At 44.7% G+C, this 22,474-nt stretch overlaps 1 protein-coding gene across 2 annotated transcripts in view; it reads right to left on the bottom strand.

The window, feature by feature from the left end:
• Positions 1 to 356: 356 nt before the first annotated feature.
• LETM1 (leucine zipper and EF-hand containing transmembrane protein 1) overlaps positions 357 to 22,474 on the bottom strand; it is a 42,667-nt gene continuing 20,549 nt past the window's right edge. The window contains exons 8-14 of one of the 2 annotated variants that reach the window (XM_066573026.1): positions 21,512 to 21,643; positions 16,787 to 16,948; positions 16,034 to 16,174; positions 12,676 to 12,810; positions 9,899 to 10,086; positions 8,051 to 8,189; positions 357 to 7,150 (exon numbers count right to left, since the gene is read on the bottom strand). In XM_066573026.1, coding sequence (XP_066429123.1) covers positions 6,998 to 7,150; positions 8,051 to 8,189; positions 9,899 to 10,086; positions 12,676 to 12,810; positions 16,034 to 16,174; positions 16,787 to 16,948; positions 21,512 to 21,643 — 1,050 coding nt within the window. In that variant the 3' untranslated portion in view covers positions 357 to 6,997. Of the gene's footprint in view, positions 7,151 to 8,050; positions 8,208 to 9,898; positions 10,087 to 12,675; positions 12,811 to 16,033; positions 16,175 to 16,786; positions 16,949 to 21,511; positions 21,644 to 22,474 lie in introns of both variants that reach the window. The other variant, XM_066573025.1, reaches the window with a different exon arrangement.

The raw sequence follows: 22,474 nt of genomic DNA on the forward strand, positions 1-22,474 counted from the left end.
CTCCACCGGCAAAGAGTTAGGACCTTCGCATGAGTGTTCAGAGACAGAAGTGCGAGAGCTTCAACCCCATTAAAAGCAATGGGAGTGACGTCCTCTATAACACTTCCCACTGCGATCTGGATGCAGAAATGCTGTAACATTTCCGCTACGTGTAGAGACTCCCGTAAGCGGTTAAGAAACCAATGCGCCCAAGCGGATCATGATTATACAAGCCAAGTGCTAAAGAAAAGCATATAGTAGAAATGGCGCATCGGTCAACAGCAGCTTGCTTACAGTTTCCAGGTGAAAAAAAAAAAAAAAAGATAAATCCCAGAATATTCAATAGAGGAAAAAAAAAAAATCAAACATGAAATGGATGAAAGGCAAACAGGTTTATTGATCGTTTCTACTCCACAAGGTTTATGGCATTAAATCTCAGTTTACAAAAAGTTGAATGAAAACAGTGCATGTAGTCATCTGGTCATGGAGGTTATCCTTATGGAGTGCAGTGTTATAATCCGCTCTATCATTCACGCCTGCCGGGTCCCCAGTTCTGACCAAGCGTTAACAGAAGTTTTGAAGAGTTGGGGTCCGGGTGCCGAAACCCCACCAGTCACTAAAATGAGGGCGGAGAGATGCTCAACCAAGAACTGTAACCCCCTTAGGCTGTGATCAGTGAGTGGTGCACAGACTCAGCGGGGGGCATCCATAAAAGATATTATGGCAGTTTCTGGCATTCAAAAAGTTGCAACTTTTTGTACAAAAACTTGACTTTTTGATGTCTGCGCCACCATCTGACATTTTTTAAAGAGAGCATATCTTGTCGGGAGGAGGCACGGCTACCCTACACCGGAACATGTACAACTTATACCAGAAACTGACAATGATATCAGAGATGCTGGATCCGATCTGGCGTACATATCTGAATGGCTGCATGGAAGACCCAGGATTTGCCTAATACATGAAGAGCCGTGCGTCTCCATGTATTCAACGCATCGGCAGAATTATTAAGGCTGTCCTTTGAGTTGTCGATCTTAATAAATTTCCCCCAGTAAGCCTATCAAGTACATATACCACCCCGAGGTGAGCTGACAACACCCGGCTGGGCACAGCACCCATCTCAGCACCTGGACCCCACCAATCAATGCTTCACATCTGCCATTCGTTTTCTTAAAGTTTAGTGACCCTTTAAACTATAGAGATTAGCCTCTGACCGGTTGCTAGGGATGACACAACTAGAAATACCATGGTTGCTATGCAGTGTACCCTTAGCAACCTGACTGTCAGACATCATTATTCTGCTCAATGCTGGATTCTGAGCCAACAGCAGAGAAGCGTTTACCGAATGTTGTTCTATAAGAGGACATCATGTAGAGCTGAAATAGTAGCCAGAAAAATCCATCATGTTGAATCCATTTGTCTCTTCATACTCTAATATTATAGGGTTAATCCCTTTATTGGCCCACCAGAAAAAAATTATACATGCTAGCTTTCGAAGCTACCAGGCCTTTTCGTCAGGCTCCATGAACAGGCCTACTAGCCTCGAAAGCTAGCATATACAAGTTTTGTGGTTGGTCAACAAAAGGCATCAACCCTATAATACTCGAGTATAAAAAGACAAAAAGTATTTATCAGATAATTGACTTTCGTGGTCTTAACGGTACATGCTGGGAGATGTTGGAGAACCACAGGTAGCAGACCCCTCATTGATTTAGCTGAATGGGTCTATGCTGGAATCCAAAGACAAGTGCGAGACACATAGGAGTAATATATACTCCATATACTACATATAATTTAATGTAAAAAACACATTCCGCTCCACATCTTAGGTAACTGGCCTCACCGTCAGTAAAAAGCCTTACAGAACTGCAAAAGAACATTTTTTTTTTTATTGAAAGTCTTTAGATTATTACATCACAAATCAGCCTTATTTTAGAGAACTTCCACTGTGATCGCGTCCACCCTCATCTCATGGGGGGTGGCACCCACCACACCAGGGATGAAGGCAATGTCCTTTTTTATTGTTCTAATGCATCTAAGGTGAAGCAACTTTGCCAAAAGTCATCATTAAAAACATCCTATTGTTTTGCATCTACAAGTGGGTAGGCGGACCTTTGTGTCTCCATGGTTACAGACTACAAACTCCCTCTGTAGTCAGAATATGCCCTATTATTGCCTTTATCTATCCCCTGCTTCTGGGTAACATATCAAAAGTAAATTATTAAGAATTAGGGGATAGATGGAAGGCAGGAGGACAGCAGGATCTAACTATACTAGAAAGCTATAGGTCTGCTGTAGACACAAGAACCAGGTAAGGGCATAGTCATATGACCCCTTAAAGTTTTGACATCGCTCTACGACATGTCAAAGGTTTTTGGAAAGTGGCGTTAGACTTTAGGAAAGTCGCCCCCTAGTCCCTTTAACATTAAAATAATGAAGAAGCATCTGTCTAATGGTCCCTTCTATTTGCAAGGTGTTTATATTCTACATAACCTCTACCTACGTCCTACAAGGATTCTCATGTTCTTTCTTCAATTACAGGTCTGTCATTAGGGCAGTTCATTCTACTACATTCAAAAGGCCTGGAGTCCAGGTCCCTTTACTATAGAAAGGCCTTGTGTAAGAGACATTCACAGGTTCAGCATATACCTGTACATTCCAGGTCTTGATTGATATGAATGGGATAGGAAGTACATTTTTAAAGGGTCTCCTAGCCTGGTGTCCTCAATTGATAACATTGCTGCCACTCTTATAAGTTACATCTCTGCATCTGAGATATACCCTAATTACAGCCCACAAATGTCCACTAAATGGCCTCCATTAGTGCTACTCAACAGGCTGGAAAATAGCTTGATGTATATGGCCTTTACATTGTAGAGTCTGCCCAAGTGTTACAAGACGCTACTTCCATCATCGATCCCCAGGGCCCATCCACACCATCTTCTGCAACAACCGTTTAACGTACAGAGTTCAGAAGTGTGTCCAAGTTTGACAGCGGGTCTCCGGAGCATCATACACACATCCGGATGAGTGGTACATAAGACCATGTGGACGGGCCCTCAAATGGGTTGGATGGGATTAGGGAAACATGCCTGCTCTCTTCCTGAAACAGCACCACACTTGTCCATTGGTTGTGTTTGGTATTACCCCACTTAATTAAATGGGGCTGATCTGCAATACCACAAGGCAGACAAGTATAGTGCAGTTTTTAGAAGTAAGCAGCCATGTTTTTTTTTTCTAGTCCTGTACAACCCCCTTTAAGAAAACAGGAAAAATCCTGTTTCTTGGGAATCAGAGGCCTGGGCTCAACTAATTCAAAGCCCATTTAGTAGTTGCAATTGTGCCATCTAGTACTTGGAACAGAAATATTACACTTTAAGGATTTGTCCCATCCGGAGATCCCCTCCCCTAAAGAAGGAGCTGCCATTGCAGACGTGCGGCACAACTTGATGCCCATTCAAATGACGAGTTGCCCCTATAATACATGGACACGCTGAGTAGTAAAGTGCTGGATCCCCCCCTACATGACACTGTATGCCATGGGATGGGTTGGAATAATGGGACCACCCCTTTAAACCATGGCCCCTATGGTAGTCCTCTACTTGCAGGACCTGTGTCCAGACTAGAGAGTAAGCCTAGCACTAGGAAAGTCTCTACATAGGCAATCATAATATAAATCAGTCATGAGTTTTTGGAAGTTCCATAAAATAAGAGTATACACAGCGAACATTCGTATGGATATTTCTACAGACATTATTTTATTAGCAAAGCAGCAGTAAGAGAAATGGCACCCCCCCCCCCCCCAATCCCCCCGAGAGCAATGGTACGCGTCCACCTCCATGCCGGGCCTATACATCGTCATGTGTTGTATTTACAATCAAAAACAGGAAGTTTAGAGTCCAAGCGGTCCATATTATTATATATTAGTATAAAAGTATTGGACACGAGATCCACTATTTACTAAATGAAGATTCGAGTGCTGCGGTATTAAAATGCATAGAAAAAAAAAATACATTCCTGGCTTTTAACACAAAAAGCACCACAGGACCGGGCCTGAAATAAATAGGAGAAATCTTCCTAGACTATGAGTGAAGGCAATGTAAAAATGAAAACAAGAAAAATATCACAAAAATACATTCTTTGCCCCATCAACTTAAATTAAGGCCCAAAAATAAAGGCCAATATACAAGAAAACTGTCAAGTTGGCAAAACCTGGGGCATTGTCACTATGGCTGCTCGGTCAGGTAGATCTGGTATTACATAAGCATACCTCCCCAACAGCTGCATTCCCATTCATGGGACACTTAAAGGCTAAGTACACCTTTGCATTTTTGTTTCTTCAATCAATGTGATTTTGTAAATGAAGCCTTTTTGTAATTGGTTTTCATTAAAATGTCAGATTTTTGGTTTTTCTAGGCTTGTATTGTTTTCCAAGGCACGGCAGACTGGAGGACTGTGACGGGTTAGCAAAAATCTTATGTCAGGAGAATGAACATCCTGTGAGAGGAGGGCACATTACACAGTAAGGGATTTGTGAGAAACGACCACTCAGGGGCTTTCTGCAGTGACAGGAAGAAGGCAGCACATTGCACTTTCCTGCATGGAAGACTCGCATGATCTTACAAATGACAGTAAGTTTATAGGTCATTGTTTATTATATTTACTACTTAGAACTTGGAGTGAAAGGATAAACCTGTGATCTATCTGGGAGGGAGAAACCTTATAGTAAAATTAGGCTTTATCTTTAGTGCAGCTCATCTCCCACCAATTTGATGTAGAGATAGCATTGTATTGTAACCAGCTGCACCATGCTTGTCTATTCCACCAGCACAAATCCATACCCTGCTAGTAAGCAGTAAAGGAGATAACAGAGAGCATTGTGTAGTACTAAGTGGGTATGGTCACACAGCCTCTAACAGAGGAGAGGGGAAGCTGAGCTTGTGCACATTCATGAGAGAGACCAGCTGATCAGTGCAGGGAGCACCCCCAGCCAAACAGCTCAGTGGAGGACTTGAGGCGAAGCAAGTATAAGGCTTTTATAAGTGCATGAGAACGAAAACTCAAAAGCAAAAAACCATATAAGTGCATCATTTAGTATTAAGTGGCTATGGTCACACAGCCTCTAGCAGATGAGAGGTGAAGCTGAGCTTGTGCACATTCATGAGAGAGACCAGCCGATCAGTGCAGGTAGCACCCCCAGCCAAACAGCTCAGTGGAGGACTTGAGGCAAAGCAAGTATAAGGCTTTTTTAAGTGCATGAGAACGAAAACTCAAAAGCAAAAACCATATAAGTGCATTATTTATATCTACAGGGACTTTGTATAATTTCTTCTTTTTTTTTTTTAGCATTGATTTTTCTTGCACAAAGGTTTCCATAGCTGTTAAGCCCCACCCCCCGGATATGCCCATAAAACATCTCATTTGCCAGCATATTTGCATAAGCCCCAAAGAGGAGGTATGCACAGGGAAATGAGTGGTTGCTCGAGTCCCATAACCAATAGCAGCAATAGTGAAGATCCCCTTTAGAGGTTTAGGGTTTGGTGAGCGTGAAGAGAAAGCAGCTTTATTTACTTAAAGGAGTTGTCCAAAGTTAGTAGAAAAAAAAAAGCAACATGGCTGCTTTTTCCCAGAAACCACATCACACCTGTCCATGGGTTGAGTCTTGGTACTGCAGCTCAATGACTAGGGCTGAGGTGCAATATCACTCACAACCTCGGGACAGGTGTGGAGCTGTTTTTTCGAAGGCGGCCATGCTTTTCGAATCCTGGAAACCCCCTTAAAAAGGCTCTGTTACACTTCCAAAAGCTAGAACGAAATGGAGGGATTAGTTAAAAGGAAATGTGTCTTCCAGCTGCTTCTGCCCTTAAGTCCATAGTACACAGCCTGGTATACCTTAAATAAGTCTTTATTGCTTACATGGGACTGTACCGCTATTGTGGTTTTACTATATTCCCTAGAAGTCTTGGCACAAGAATCTCCACCTATATAAGACTGTATTGACGCATTAGTTCAACTGTATTCCCCCCTATTGATCTCTACCTATATAGGAACTATACTTCTGCCAGCTTCGCATGTGCATATTGTAACACAGAGGTGTTGCATATGACATCCCAACCATATAGCATCACGGTCTGTATTTGCCATCATAGGTTTTACTACTAGGTAAATATGGTTCCTTTTTTGCCCAATAGAAAAGAATACCAATGAATGCAAATACAGTGGAAAAACTAACAAAATTAGCACAGGATGCAGTTTAGAAGACCGCTGTGAAGAATATGGCCATGTGAATAGATACAGAGCGTTATTATCAGCTGCGTATTATGGCCTGCGAAGCACAAACCAAATACAGAACAACAATACGCTCGCCTGAAAGTGACCAAATGCAAGAATGTTACTATCCACTTTAGGAGTCACACATGGGGGCTCCTTACCTGTATAGTGAATACTCAGCTTGGCTATATTCTCTATAGGTCCTAGTGTCGATCGCATACCTTCCAATATCTGAACACCAAAACCACTGTTACCAGGTTCGGCCTGAGAATGCTTCCAATACGGAATAATGTGCCCCTTTTTAGGAAAATTGTGCAAATTCCATCCCTTTTACAACTGGCTTGTTGGGAAGTCGTGAAAGAAGAGAAGGAAAAAAAAAAAAAAAAGACGCTGTTGGAAGGTATGCAATAAGGGTGCAGCAGACCAGGCTGTGTACAATGGCGCAGGGAGTAGAATGAGGTCACAATTCCGTCAATAAAGAATAAAAATCATAATTGTGCAAAAAGAAAAAAAAATTAAATAATTGCACTGGATGTGTCTGATTACTTAAAAGCGAAAAAGCGGTAAAGCGCCTGCTGCTCCTGGAATGGTGGATAATGTACATGAAGCCTTTATTTCACTCCATATAACAGTGCACGTTCATGTCAGCGGGCAATGAAATCACCTCAAAAGCAATAGAAACACGGTAGCAGCTGTATGAATAAGTTACGAGATGTGCGCGTGTACAGGATATGTATGAGGCGAGCTCCTAGTTCTGCACTTCGGCCACGTGCTCCTTCTCCGCTTTTTCTTTCGCCTTCTCTTTCACTACCAGTTTTTCCTCCTTTTGCAGAAGTTCCATGATCTCAGCAACTTGGCTGGTGGAGATATTGATGTCCTCCTTGTCAATCAGCTCCACGACCTGAGGGTACAAAGAAACGGAGTGGGAAGGACCTTGCAGTATGGGGCCGTATTTACAGCAACACATTTTCCCGTGCGAGTTCCGTCTGACTGAGATATAGATGGAATTTGCGTGGAAAGACAACCAATGGCTTTCAATGGGTTAATTTACAGGAGCAAATTTTCCCTCGCACTTAAAGGGCAAGATCGAGAAAGAACAGCACGTTCCAGCTGAGACCCAGCCAAACTCAAGAATAAGCTCCGGCGTCCCTCTCAACTCATCTGACATCACTGCGAGGTCGCGGCTTCCCCCACAGTGATGTCAGAATTAATGGAGCACTAGACGAGCATGCACGGTTTGCATTCCATTCATTTCAATGGGGCCGACAGAAATACCTGAGCACTCGCCGCTTTGGTATCTCTGCAGTCCCAATGAAGCTGAAGGGAGTGTAAATATGCTCATATAACCAAGTGATTCATTCAATCTCTTTCTTCCTCACTGCAGGGGGTGCGGTTAGCCCGCAATATGGATAGGGGACACGAGACCCCCATTCTGGAAATCGGCATGAGCCTCATCGCTTAGCAAATTATTTCCTATCCTGCGGACAGGGTATAACTTCTCATCTTAACCCTTTGCAATCCAATTTTGGATTCAGGGTTTTCCTAGGGGGGCCTACTCTTTCTGCCATTATATAATGGCACCATCTGCTGGCTAGAGCTAGTACTGCGGTATGGGACATGCTAGAGAGGCCCCCCCCAACAACAGAGCGGCCGGCAATATTCAGTGAAAATATCCTGACGGACGCCTTCCGACATCGGAGCTGTACTGCCTTCAATCAGAATGTCTTCAGACATCAGACAATGGATTGGAAAGGGTTAATACAACCCTTTTAACATAAAAGACACAGCCCACACAACGTACCTTCGCCACATCATCCAGATCGATCTTTCCGTCCCTGTTCTCGTCGAGTGCCTGCGCTATTCTCATCAGCTTTTGCTCTGGGATGTTCTGCATGTGCCTCATGATGCCGATGAGCTCGTTAATACTGACGAGATTCTCCCTAAAGGCGAAATACAATCTGTGTACAGCAAACAGTTATAGTCATTAAAATACGAGAAGAGAGCAAGTAAAACAAAAAGAGGTGAAGGGAAGCGGGGGCGGCAATTATGCCAGGGATCTCCGATGATTGCTGCTCACAAAAGATCTGAAAGGGATTGTATGATCACAACCAATCAAAACACAAAAAATTATGAACTGGATGATATACGGTAAACTGAGGTGAAAACGGGAGGATAAATACAGAACACAGAAAAAACATATAAAGCTGTAGAAAAACTAGAAGAGACACTAATTGGCATCTCTACAGAATCATTGTTCTGCTGGGGTAAAACTTTGCAGCAGGGGTGAAACATTACAAAGAACAGAACCCCACCATAGCACAACAGTACAGTTTATGGGTGCGTTCACATGTAGCGTTCAGACGGCGGGATGCACAGCGCAATTTTCAGTGTGAACTCTGCCACTAAAAATCCATCTGCTGCGTTTTTATCAGCAGATCAGTAAGCAGATTTAGGCCTCATGTCCACGGGGGAAAAAAGTCAGGCCCGCCGCGGATTCTCCATGCAGAATCCGCAGCAGGTCCCCCTTTCCCGGGGACATGAGGCCTGAAAATAAGAATAAACTCACCTATTCTGGACACTGAGGGTCTCCCCTCCGTCACGGCTGGATCTTCTCTCTTCGGCCCGGCAGATGTGCTCGGCACGCCGGCAGCATGCCGTGCGCATGCGCCGGGCCGAAGAAAGAAGATCCGGTCGCGACGGAGGGGAGACCCTCAGCGTCCAGGACAGGTGAATTTTAATTCTGGTACGGGTGTTCTGCGGATCCGGACGGCTTCCACAGGCTTCAATAGAAGCCTGCGGGAGCCGTCCCCGCGGGAGACCCGCACTAAAATGGAGCATGTCCGGATTTTTTTCCCGCATATGGATCCGCTCCTGAAGGGAAAAATGACATCCGCAGGTATTTAACTACCTGCGGGTGTGCAATGCATCCCTATGGGGGCGGATCAGCGTGCGGGAAAAACGCTGCGGATTTTAAATGAGAATTGTCCCGTGGACATGAGGCCTTACCCTGTCGAAGGGGAAAATCAGAGTACAGAAATAAGCGTTTCGACATGAAAAAGTGACAGGGCACTTCTTAACGCAGAAACTCGATTACCCGCAACAGAACTCCGCATGTGTATTACACCCAGTAACTATCTGAAGACTGCGATATTTCAGTTTTTCTTCTTAAAATTCATAAAAGTTTGAAAAAGCTAATAAAATCCTATTTACATAATGCCATTTTCTGCTGATACCTTCCATTTAAAATGGCCTATGGCTACATCTGCTCCCCCCCCTTCCCAACACTGCACCACAGTCCGGGAAGAAATTTGACCATACCCTCCGGGTTAAGTGTAAAACTCTGTTTGAAAAACCTTAGGAGTTACTACCCTTTCATCCGCGCTCTTGATAACGGTCCAAGCAGTATACCCTACCTAATAATGTATGTGACGGATTCGACCGGATAGCCATACTGTAGACTATGAGTTAAACACTGCAGTATGAAAAGGTCCGTCCATCAAAGGACATGGGAGCACTAACTTCCATTACCATTTGTGATTAGGTATGCACCCCTCATGTGACATAAGTGATCTGCCAGTTTTGCCAAAGGTGCGTTTTGAAAATAAGATCCACAAAAATCTCCTAAGAAACTGTAAATAAGTTCACTTACCCAACAGGTGGAGAGATACCACTTTCTGCATCCATCACCTTCTCCTCAGTCTCCAGCTCAGATATGATCTTGCCGATCTGCCCGATCATACGGTTCACCCTCTTGGTCAGCCTCTTGCTTGCCTTGGACTCCTCCACCACAGTCTCTTGCCCAGACTTTGACAATTCCTTCTTCATTTCCTCCAGATCCTGCAAAATCAACAAACCTAAATATCAAGTCGGCTTCCAGACATTGCAAAAGTACATTGCACCAACCCTGATTGAAGGCGTATTACAACTATTTGCTCCCTTCCTTCCAACAAAAGGCGTCTAACCCACCCAGTCTCAAGCTACACCAAGACATCATCATTAAAAACCGGTCATTTTTCGTTTTTTAATTTTTTTTTTTAATCTTCGCTTTCAAGAGTTAAAAGAATTCATTGGGGCGGAGGGAACTTAAGAAATATGAAGCCCTTTCCCAGAAAAAAGTACCCCAAAATACATAAAACTTTATTAACCTAAACGCTGAAAACTATGGGCTGTGGACTAACAAGACGAACAGACAGACAAGAATGTGCATCAATGAGAGCTGCACTTAGGCTTGTCAGAACTCAAAACATCCAGAAATAAGGAAGTGTAAAACCTCCCCCTCTTATTAGTTTGTGGGTAATTAGACGGAGCATCCAACGATAACAGAGATGCAATCCTAGTAACCCACCTATAGTTCCCTCACACCCAGCTGGACCCCTGATGTGGGGCAAGGCTCTAACAGATTGTCCTCTCACAGCCCAGAGCGACCCCAGGGCAATGACCATCTTAGATTACACCTGTCTGATAGATTAATCCTGCTAAAACTGACCCGTACCTATAATTCTTCAGTAGGGGCAAAGAATAACGAATTGATTCATGGAGACCTGACAAAACCCTTTAAAAAGGCACAGTGTTTTTTTTATTTATTTTTAATTAAATGGGACAAGCCAAATTTTGTATTGGTACCATTTAACCCCTTGAGTGGCGGGTTTCCTACCACCCTGTCGTGCCCACCAGGGCAGGTATTTTAAAATGGTCTAATCATTGAATTTCAACTAATTTTGCAGTTGCATCTCGAGAGCCATAACTTTTTCATTTTTCCATTGACATGGCCATATAAGGGCTTGTTTTTTGCAGGACAAGTTGTGATTTTTTAAACAGGGGGGGGGGGGAAGAAAAAAAGAAATGGGGAAAAAAGAAAAAAAGGGGCCATGTCATTAAGGGGTTAAATAATGTATTAACTTCCTTCTCTGGGTCATTACGACGCACACGGATACCACATGTGTGATTGTATTTTTGATTTTTTACAAAGTAAAGGGAGACAAGTGTTTTTATAATTTTTTATTTTTTATTTTTTTGTCCCTTTAGGGGACCCATCAGGACCCCTGATCACATTCCGGGGGTCCGATGGTGACAGCCCTTTACATGCTGCAGTCACATAGACTGCCGCATGTAAAGGGTTAACAGCAGAGATCAGAGGTTTTCTCTGATCTCTGCTGTAAGAGCAGGTACCTAGCTGTCCTATGACAGCCAAGCACCAAGCTCTCCCTGCCACATAGACCATCGGCTTGCTTTTGACAAGCCGATGGTCTCTATCGCAACCTGTAAACAAAGCAGGAGATTGCCGGCAGATCGGCAATATCTTCTGCTGGTTTTTCAAAGCCCTTGCTTTGTTCTCTGTGGGACTGTGCAGGCAGAGCACACTGCTACAGCTTGTGGCATTGTGCTCTGCAGCTCCCATAGTGATACATAGTCCAGAAATCTTCCGGGCTATGTCGCTATGAGCAGTGGAGCTCGTCTCGGAAAATTTCCGGGCGTGCCACTCAAGGGGTTAAATGTATTGAAAAATTTCTAAAGTGGGGTAAAATGGGAAAAAGTTAAAATTATATATATATATATATATATATATATATATATATATATATATATATACATACATACACATACACACACACACACACATATATATATACACATATATACACACACACATTTTTTTTCCCCACTTTATTCTGCGGGTGAGTACGATTACAGCAATACCAAAACTTTCCTTATGGCTTATGTTTTTGCAGGGTGAGCTATAGGTGCCGTTTCGGGGGAAGGAACATCTAAAAATTGCTGTTTATTAAATTGTTTCATTTTTTTTAGCGGAAGGGTAACAAAAACAAACAACCAAGCCTGCAATTCTAGAATTATGGATTTTATTTCCTAGCGGTTGGAATCTACTTCACAGGATAAACAATGCAATCATTCAAACACATGGACACATTTTTTCCCACTTTGTTTTGAATTTTACTATGTCGTTATGTTAACCCCTCAAGGACCAGGGTGTTCTATACTTTAAGGACCAGACACTTTTTAGGGATTTTACCCATGTGGCGGTTTCAATTTTTTTCCTTCAGCTACCAAAATTATTTTTGCTGCTTTTTTTCCCCCGTATATAGGGTTTATGTCTTTTAATACCTTTTTCATTTTCTATGAACGCACCTTTAATGGGAAAAGCAGCGGCTGGTGACTAACTCAATTGTGAATCAGACTTGCTTTTGCCTGATCATCAAGCGGGAAAGAGGTGGGACTCCCATCTATCGAGTATTTATGAAGGTACCTCAAGGTATGCCATAAATGTGTAAGATGGGAATATCCCTTGAGGTCCTGGATACAGTGAAACCTCCTTGAGGAGACCACCCAAAGCCTGCACAAAAAAACCTGGTCTTCTACGGCGTGCGCCCCTTGGGAGGCTTCACTAGACAACTCCTATGCCCTTCTTACCTCGCTGTACTCCTGCACGTCATCCTTCAGCTCAGACAGCTCCTCCTTCTCCTTCGTTAGTAACTTCTTCTGCTCTTTGAGCTTAGTGAAAGCGTCGCTGAGAAGGTCTATTTCCTCCTTGGTTATTTCCTCACCCTGAAAGTCAAAGACAGTTTTAGATCATCCCAATCTGTCTTATAATTATATTTAGAAGTGTGAAGGCGCAAAGTGGTCAAAGACAGCAGAAGTCAGTGAGACATCTGCAAGCGTGCACTACTGGGGAGGACCTGCGAGGGGCAGGAGCAGCGGGCACCATGAAGCTTTACAGAAGAGGACACCTCGGAATGAAGGTGAAGACTTATTACTGTCTACACAACACAGTTCAGGAAACTATTACATTCACAACTCCAATCCCGGCAATCATACGACTACTGGGTGCTCAGTAGCTGCATGATCTGCTGGGCATTAGCCGGCTAACAGCAGAGTGTGTGTTGGTCTGCTAATGTGTCAGCCCAGGGCTAAAAACAAGCAAAACGATACAATGTTAAATTGTCCCCACATTACTCTTACGACATCATGGGAGGGCGATTGGCCATATGGTCACATGCACAGTTTACGGCACATAACTGCCTGCCAGCGTCTTCTAGGTTCCAGGTGGCGGCGCTCGGGCTCCAACACTGCATGCACTTACACAGCACAATTACAGTGCAAATCGCTTGATGTAATGAGAGATTTGCACAATCGTGCCATGTAAATGAAGCAGAGAGTCTACTATAGCTACTGGTTTTGCCCAAAAGGCCGCTTTTTTCGTGTCCTCTGACGTGACTGAAGTAATAAGCACCATCCACGCAGAACTGCAAAGTCTCACCCGTGAATTGCCAGTTTACCAACCGACACATGTGCAAATAATTTGTCACTTTTGTGGGCAGAATCGGAGGGCTGAACTGCGCATGCGCTGCCTAACGACATCATGGCACACGCGCAAGAGTTTGCAGCGCTGCGTGGATAAGACATATGAGGGGGGAAGGGACCTTTTGGGCTAAGTGAGCAGCTAGCGGAGACTGTCCAGCCCACCAGACCGCTCTGCCTCATTTACATGCAGTGCTGGAAAGTTTTAGACATTGATTCCTAAAGTATGCTTTTATCTAAACTTCTATAGCAAAGAGAGAGCCATCATAATTGTAGCGTTGTCGGTTTGTTGTACAAACTTATGACGGGTCCTTTAATCTTAATGTGTGAGGCTTCATCCACACCAGTGTTTGGACATCTGTTAGGACTCCTTCACACGAGCATATGCACACCTGTGCTGCGTTTCTGCAGAACGATGCTTTTTTGCGTGTGTATCGGTGCAGTTTGCTGTACTTTTTACATCTGCAGGGAATGTTAATTTACAGACAGGAAGATACACGGCTGGAAATGGCTAGTTAAGGCCCTTCTCACACAACGATTAGCACGCAAAAGCCATCTTTTAAACGATAATCGTTGTGTGTAGATGTGTGCCCCTCATGCACTTACAATGCACCTTTTGTCCATTGCTTGAAATCCCCATCCCTTAGGACAATAAGATAAGACGGACCGCATGCTGTGGTCTCCACGGGCAGTGCTGATAACAGCTGGAATCATTCTTAGATCAGCTGTTAATAGCCACTGTCCCGTCGTAGAATAGTGATGCATTTAGAGAACAGAGCACCCGCTGCTCTCTAAATACATGCAATAAAGTACCAAAGGGCTGATTTAGCCTATTAGTACCTATGCAAAATGATCACTCAGAACTGTCAGTTTCTGACGAATGAGCAATCATCTGTGTGTGTAAATGCACCTTTAGTTCCAGATGTGTTCTTTTTCTAACCAACAGGTTCTATATACTGCGTATTGCACACGTTCATTTATGCGCGCAAATAAGCCAATGTGAAGGAGCGCTTAGGGTTTCCATTTACCGGCCCCATTACGTAGCAGGAAAACAGAATCCCAGTCCAAACAGATCTGTCCAATAACAATCAAATGGCACATGAAGCACCCCACTGACTATAATGGGGTCCGCCCAGGTTACATTACGCCCTCCAGCATTTTCCCAAATGAAACAGCGAATATTGCAGTGCCATTTCACCCAAAACATGTCCTCATAAGCTTCCACTTGTATTATTTTGCATCTGTTAACATCCATTAAAGGGGTTCTGTTAAGATTACAAGTTATCCCCTAACCATAGAATAGGGAATAATCTCCTGATCGGTGAGGACAAGGGTCCTGTGTCCTGCACTAGCGCTCCACTCACTTTTAATGGGACTGCGGAGATAGAGCGGCACCTGCTCAGATCTTTCCGCCAGCCCCACTGAAATAAATGGAGCGCTGACTGCACACACTCAGCTCCGTTCATTCGGATGTCCCCGTGAGGAGAAAAAGCAACCCCAACAGTGACAGGCAAAGCGGGTCACAGAAGACCCATTTTAGACAAATCAGCGGATGAGACCCACCAATCAGCAAGTTATACCTTACCCTGTGAATAGGTGATAACTTGTATTCTTGGTACAAGCCCTTTAATTTACTATCTGTCTGAGCATGTGCAGGGGAAAAAAAAGGATCCCTTAAATGGAACAAAAAACAAAACAGAAGGCTGTTTGCATCTGTACTCCACTGACAAAAATGTAAACGGAAAATAAAAAAAGGCCACTGTCCGTTAAAATTCCCTTTTTTTGACTGAATTTGTTTAAAAAAAATATATAATATATCTCCCTCATATCCATCCCTCCACCTCCCTCATATCCATCCCTCCACCTCCCTCATATCCATCCCTCCACCTCCCTCATATCCATCCCTCCACCTCCCTCATATCCATCCCTCCACCTCCCTCATATCCATCCCTCCACCTCCCTCATATCCATCCCTCCACCTCCCTCATATCCATCCCTCCACCTCCCTCATATCCATCCCTCCACCTCCCTCATATCCATCCCTCCACCTCCCTCATATCCATCCCTCCACCTCCCTCATATCCATCCCTCCACCTCCCTCATATCCATCCCTCCACCTCCCTCATATCCATCCCTCCACCTCCCTCATATCCATCCCTCCACCTCCCTCATATCCATCCCTCCACCTCCCTCATATCCATCCCTCCACCTCCCTCATATCCATCCCTCCACCTCCCTCATATCCATCCCTCCACCTCATATCCATCCCACCGACACACGAAAGAGCCTTAAAAACACCACTGAAATTGAGTAATTAAGCTTTGATTTTCTGTCCCTATGACAGGACAGAAGCTCTGAACCCCGAGGTTAAGCATGTAAAGCTTCATTTACATCTAAATCGACTGATATAAAACAATAGTAAATGTAATATGACAGCACAGGATACAAGTATAAAGAGCAGGATACTAACCTTAATACCCTCCAAGACCGGAGCAGTGTCCTTCAGTATCTCTGCGTGATCAGCTGCGTGTGTTGGCACCACTTCTGGTTTCGCTGTTGCGCTGGTCAGTGCTTCAACAGTAACAGGTTCCACTTCAGGAGCGGCCTCCACCTAATGAGGTATAGCAAGTACAATACAGAAGACGTTGGGCAAGACAAGTAGTACCTGTACAGAGCATGCCCAATGTTGGCTACCCCTGGAAAATACTGGGGTAATCCCTACGACTACCTCTCATCTACAGTAGAAAGGAACAGTAATTTTTGATGCCATGTTTTGAGAAGCCCCTAACTGGAATCCATGTAATTCCTGGGCCGGTATATTGAAATGACAAAAAAAGTACATATATTAATATTTGTCTCTGACCAGGTAGACCTTATAAAAGGGATTCTCTAGAGAATTCGGTTTTGTTAGAACGATCTCCTGACAATAAGCTGATCACAAGGTTTCCCGTTTCTGGAAGTCCAGCGATCAGATGTAATCTGATGGAAAACCTAGTAGTATGGGTTCGATTTCCCAGCCGCACCTCCACAGGGACAATGTAGCATAACATAGATGTATTGTAATTAATGGTCTGTCCGTGTAACGCACAGATGTGACAGGTCCTACAAATACAAGCTGCAGCTCTACTAGTGAATCCCATGTGCCCGTTGCTGGTTGGCACACGTGATCGTTCTGCTGATGTCACACAGATTTTCTCAATCCAGTAGGAAAGCACGGCTTTACCTTAGCTGCCATCTGTAAGCTTTCCTTGGCAACTTCAGCCAACCTCTCCATCTCCTTCTCCTTCTTGATTGCCTCCTCCTCCTGAAGCGTGGCCTCCAGCTTGGCCTTGTTGTCCACCTTCTCACACTCGACTTCAGCCACTTTCAACTGGGCCTCTTTAGCCTGGGGAACAAGGACAAGGTTATATCCCAATCATTTCTTAGAGAAAGGCTGGCGACACACCAACATATACGGAATTGTGTCCTGGTCTCACTGCAGGTCTGTTGACCCGGATTCCAAGCCTCATAGATTCCTAAGAGGCTTAGAGTCAGAGTCAAGAGACCAGCATCGAGGCCGAGTCATAAATGTGCATTACAGATGCAAAAAAAACACGCAGCCAAAACACAGTGGTGCGTCACCAGCCAAAAACTTTATTTCTAGAGAATCTTCAGTTACTGGAGATCTGACAAATGGCAAGACATTGGTTCTTCCCCTAAAACAGCTGAGCAGCACAGATCATGTTTGGACCTCAACTTTCCCTGTTGACTGCACCCAATCTTGGGGGAAGTTGCAACCAACTATACGGTTCCCCTGCAAATAAAACGTTGGCTATTACTAATACCCACCCTATGAATCTCCAGCTGCATGCAAAACGAGAACCATCAGAGCATGCTGGGAGTTGTAGTTTTGTAACAGCTGGAGAGCTGCAGATTAAAAACCATTACATTACGAGATGTCCAATAAAATGAATGGCTGTCCAAGTCATATAGGTCCGCCAGAGAAGAAGCCACTAATACACTCTATCGCATTGAGAGGGATAGCCCCATGAACATAAAGCTAAGTTTTTCAAAGCATTACTTAAACGATCAAGGGATTGCAGCTTATAACTCCCTAATGGGACAAAAAAAAAAAAAAAACTAAGTTTTTTTGCACTTACCATAAAATCCCTTTCTTGTCTCGTTCATTGGTGAACTCAGCTTAAGACTGTGGGTATAGCTACTGCCACTAAGAGGCGGACACTGAGCAAAAGAGCTTTAGCTTGTTGCCAGTGGGAGGGGTATAGCTGGTAGGAGAAGCTAATTAATCTATATGCAAGTAGTAGGATGAAAACTGAAACAAATGCTCCAACAAGGGCAATGATAGCGATAATCAGAAAGAACACAGTGGGCGGGTGCAGTGTCCCCAAATAAGAGAGACGAAAGGGGAAAAAAACACAACGTTACGGTAAGTGTGAGAAAAGAAATCTTGTTTTCTTGTCTGTGTCATTGGAGAACACAGGTGAAGACGATGTTCTAGAGCAGTCTCCGAGGGTAAGAAATCTAGAGAGGAAATCATGCAGTCAGGTATATACGTAGTCATCTAGGGCACGCGCTGACCGAGTCGTCCGCTAATGAAAATAAGTGTATTTGTAAAACTTTGGAAAAGTATGTAGAGAGGTCCATGTGGAGGCCCTGCAGATTGGTTGCGTGTCATACAGGAGGCTTCCTCAGCCCAAGTCAAAAGCGCAGTAACAGAAAGGAAATTTCCTGCCTTTAGCACGTTATGCCCCCAGAATGGCTGAACTTACCCAAAGTAAAAGGACACCCTTATAAGCCGTGTCCTTTCACGCCTTCGGATTGCCTGAAGGTGAACGTTTGAGACAAGTAAAATCACAGAGCATGAACTAAATCCAACCTTTAAAGAGCTCTTGCCTTTGGATGAGAATCTGAGGGACAGAAGGTGGGTAAAACAATGTCCTCAATGATGTTGAAGGACACCCCCTTCGGCAGGACAGAGTGCGTAGGCCACGGGATCACCTTGTCCTGGTGCAATATGATGATTAGGGGCTTGGGCTGCGAGTTTGGAAACTTTGCGAATGGAGGCAATAGCTACCAAAAATGCTACCTTGCAGGTCAGGAGGCGAATCCTAATCTCATGCAGTGGCTCGAGGGGATGTAACTGCAAGGCATCTAGGACCAGATTAAGGTTCCAGATTAATTTTAAGGTCACAAGACAGAACTGGAGAATGGTAGGGAAGGGTGGCATGTGCAAATCCACGCATGAACGTGCGGACGGACAATTTGGAAACAGAGTGAGGCTGCAAAATAATGAACAGGGCCGATACCAGACCTTTTAAAGGACTGAGGCCCAAGCCCATGTCAGGACCCTCTTGGAGAAACGACATGAGACGGGACATAGAAAAATGTAGGGAATGTAAGAACACACGTTGGTAAACTTGAGAGGATGAAGGTTTTCTAGCCTTCATCATAGTCTAACATGACTGGTTCCATAAAACCACTGGCTCTCAGTTTCAACCGCCATACCGTTAAATAAAGAGTTAGTAAAGTCGGGTGGAAGAGGTGTCCTTGTAAGGCAAGATAGTCTTGAAAAGGTAGGCGCCACCAAAGGTGGACAAGTAGGTTGACCAAATCTTCGTACTAAGCACGTCGAGGCCAACCTGGAGTCACAAGGATCACTGTTTGATGCTTTTGTTAAGCAAGAACGGGGAAATATGTATGGAAGCTTGAAGGCATTCCACGGAATTACGAAGGCATCACCAACTGAAGCCTGGGGGTCTTGTGACCTGAACACAAAGATTAGAAGCTTGTGATTGATTTTGGATGCCATCATGTCAAGGTCTGGGCTTATTCATCTAATACAAAGTTCTTGAAATGCTTCAGGGTGTAGTTCCCATTCTCCCGGGTTGACTTTCTTCCTGTTCAGGAAGCTGGCTATCCAATTGTTCATGCCCAGTATATGGACCGTCGAGATGGCTGGAGAGTGAGCTGAAGACTATTGACAGAAGATTAGCTTGGTGCTTGCATGGGTGGTATACAGCTGGTAGGAGGAGGTAACTCTTGTTTAGTGGCAATAGCTATGCCCAGTCTTATATATATATATATATATATATATATATATCTCAGGCAGATATACAAATCATTACAGTTGTGGGGTGATTAAAACGGTCTTGTGGAGGCCCTAAAAGTGGTTCCCCCTTGGACTATAAGAGTTCTCTCGGAGGCTTGTGTGGAGCTTGTTGACCACTAGACGTCTCTACGACGCAGAGAAGAGAGGTCACCCCATTACCAGAGTCTGAGAGGGGTGCATTATTGGGATGTGAGAAGCTGGATGGTCGATCAGCGAATTGTCCCCCACCGGCCGTTCTGACAAGACTGTTAGGAAGTGTTGGGACCAGTTGATGTGTGAGGGCACACAAGACTACCGGGCTCAGGATGCCACTGACAGACCACCAGTAGAAAGGATTGTCTGATCAACCAAAAACCGGGTTGTCTTCAGCAACAAATCCAGGTTTAGCTTGGGCATGGATGACGGCTAGTTTGTGTCAGGAGATCTAGCTGTGAGAGCCTCAGTCCTGTCTTTGGTGTGGAGTGACACACTGCCCCCTGCTGGTGTGATGGTCTGGGTGCCATCGCATATGACAGTCAGTCATCCCTATTTGTGATATGATTGACAATGACAGCTCAGTGATATGGTTTTTGTGGACAGAGTACAAAAAAAAGAAGTATTTTTCAAGCTCAGGGGTTAGAGCATTGGTCTTGTAAACCAGGGATCGCGAGTTCAATTCTCACTGAGGCCTAATGTTCAGGACATCCTGCAGCCACGTGTTCCTCTCATGGCGGCTTCCAAGAGGCATTTTTCCAATAGGACACACAAGGGGGTCACAGGAATGCCTCCATGACATTGTCACACTTCTGTGGCCTCGTCACCAGATTCATCATCAGTAGAACATGTATGGGACCATCTTGGACACCAACTTCAACAGCTTACAAGTTTGTACGATCTAGAGGATCAGAAGCTCAAATGTGGACCGATATGCTGCAGGTTATCGTACAAAACGTGTATGTCTCCATGCCCGCCCGTATCACATCTTGGATCCAAGCTAGAGGCGGTGCAATAGGGTACCAGAGCCTCCATGCCCGCCCATATCACATCTTGTATCCAAGCTAGAGGCAGTACAACAGGGTACTAGAGCCTCCATGTCCACCCGTATCACATCTTGTATCCAAGCTAGAGGCAGTACAACTGGGTACTAGACCTTCCATGCCTGTCCATATCACATCTTGTATACAAGGTATAGGCGGTACAACAGGGTACTAGAGCCCCCATGCCCACCCGTATCCCATCTTGTATCCAAGCTAGAGGCGGTACAACGGGGTACTACAGCCTCTATGCCCATCCGTATTGCAACTTGTATACAAGCCAGAGGTGGTACAACGGGGTACTAGAACCTCCATGCCCGTCCATATTGCATCTTGTATACAAGCTAGAGGCAGTACAACAGGGTACTAGAGCCTTCATGCCTGCCCATATCACATCTTGTATCCAAGCTAGAGGTGGTACAACTGGGTACTAGAGCCCCCATGCTTACCCATATCACATCTTGTATCCAAGCTAGAGGCGGTACAATAGGGTACTCGAGTCTCCTTTCAGGGGTCAGTTATTCATAAGACGTTCTCCTTTTATGGATTTCACCTACCGTTAAAGATATTCGCAAAAATTCGGAACAGACCAATACTATAGGGGTTGCCCGATTACTGGACAACTCCGCTTTAATAGGTCCCCCTGTATTAAAAGGCAACAATCCTCACCCCGATCTACATTTTGGGGGGTGTCAAAACCCCTCTAAGGCCCAAAATGTGTGGGAGCTTAAACAGTTAGAGACCCTTTCATGACAGGAAGCTTTACATTAGATCGCTGCATGCACACGGATGACACAGCTGCTGACCCGGGGGCTGATGTACATACCATGCTTTCGGGCAAAGTCTGGAGGGTTGTTTTGAGCTGATCAGCTGGTGACAGCGTGTCCGGGAGATACAAAGCTCGGGACAATAGCAGCAATGATGTGGGGATTTCCTGATTCAAGTGCAGCTCCAGCCACTGTAATGGGAAAGGACATGTCCATTATACATCCCTTATGTACATCCAACGTACTAGTAATGGTTTAGAACAAATCAAGTCTTACAAATTTAAATAAGCCATCTGGAAGCCCACAGCGGAATCAGACTGACCGCAGCCGGCGACCCCACATACCTGTAGTGAGGACCACGGATGCTCGCCAGTCGGTCATGTGCAGAAGACATTTAAAAATATATATATTTGTATTTCCCATGCTGTCGCTAGGTGATGGCGCGGGTACCTGCGGCCTATCTGCAATGTCACTTCGTTCACATTTACGGATACGAGTCGTGTAGTCCGTGAGCGGTAGAAAAATCGCAGCATGCCCTATTTTGCTGTAGAATCCATGCGAACGGCCTCCATTGAAGTTAAATAATATTGCATGTGGGCTGCAGGGACCTGCGCAATTGCTAAATGATGGCGTGGGAAATGCAAATTAAAAAAAAACACAAACTGATGACCTCCGCGGTCATCTGCAGTACAGTGTAGGGAGGTACGCAGGCCGGGCTCACAGCTGAGATCTAACCCGTTCGTGTGAGCCCGGCCTTGATGAGGGGGGTAAATCCTGCACCAAAGTCATCATTACAAACAGCGTCAAGATCCACAAGTGATCCGGGTTTTGTCGCAAACTTTCAGCAGTAAAACCGCCCTGTGTGATCATGCCCTCGCCTACCAGATGAGCCCAGTGCTTGGCAGTTTCTATCAGTGCTGCAGGCTTTGAATGGAACAGCTGGGCACATGATTGACCAACACTCCATTCCAATATCTCCTAGCTGCTGTCCTATGGCTTGATGGTAGTCCCAGCAGTCAGAC

The sequence above is a fragment of the Eleutherodactylus coqui genome, chromosome 7 (genome assembly GCF_035609145.1).
Source record: "Eleutherodactylus coqui strain aEleCoq1 chromosome 7, aEleCoq1.hap1, whole genome shotgun sequence".
NCBI lineage: Eukaryota > Metazoa > Chordata > Amphibia > Anura > Eleutherodactylidae > Eleutherodactylus > Eleutherodactylus coqui.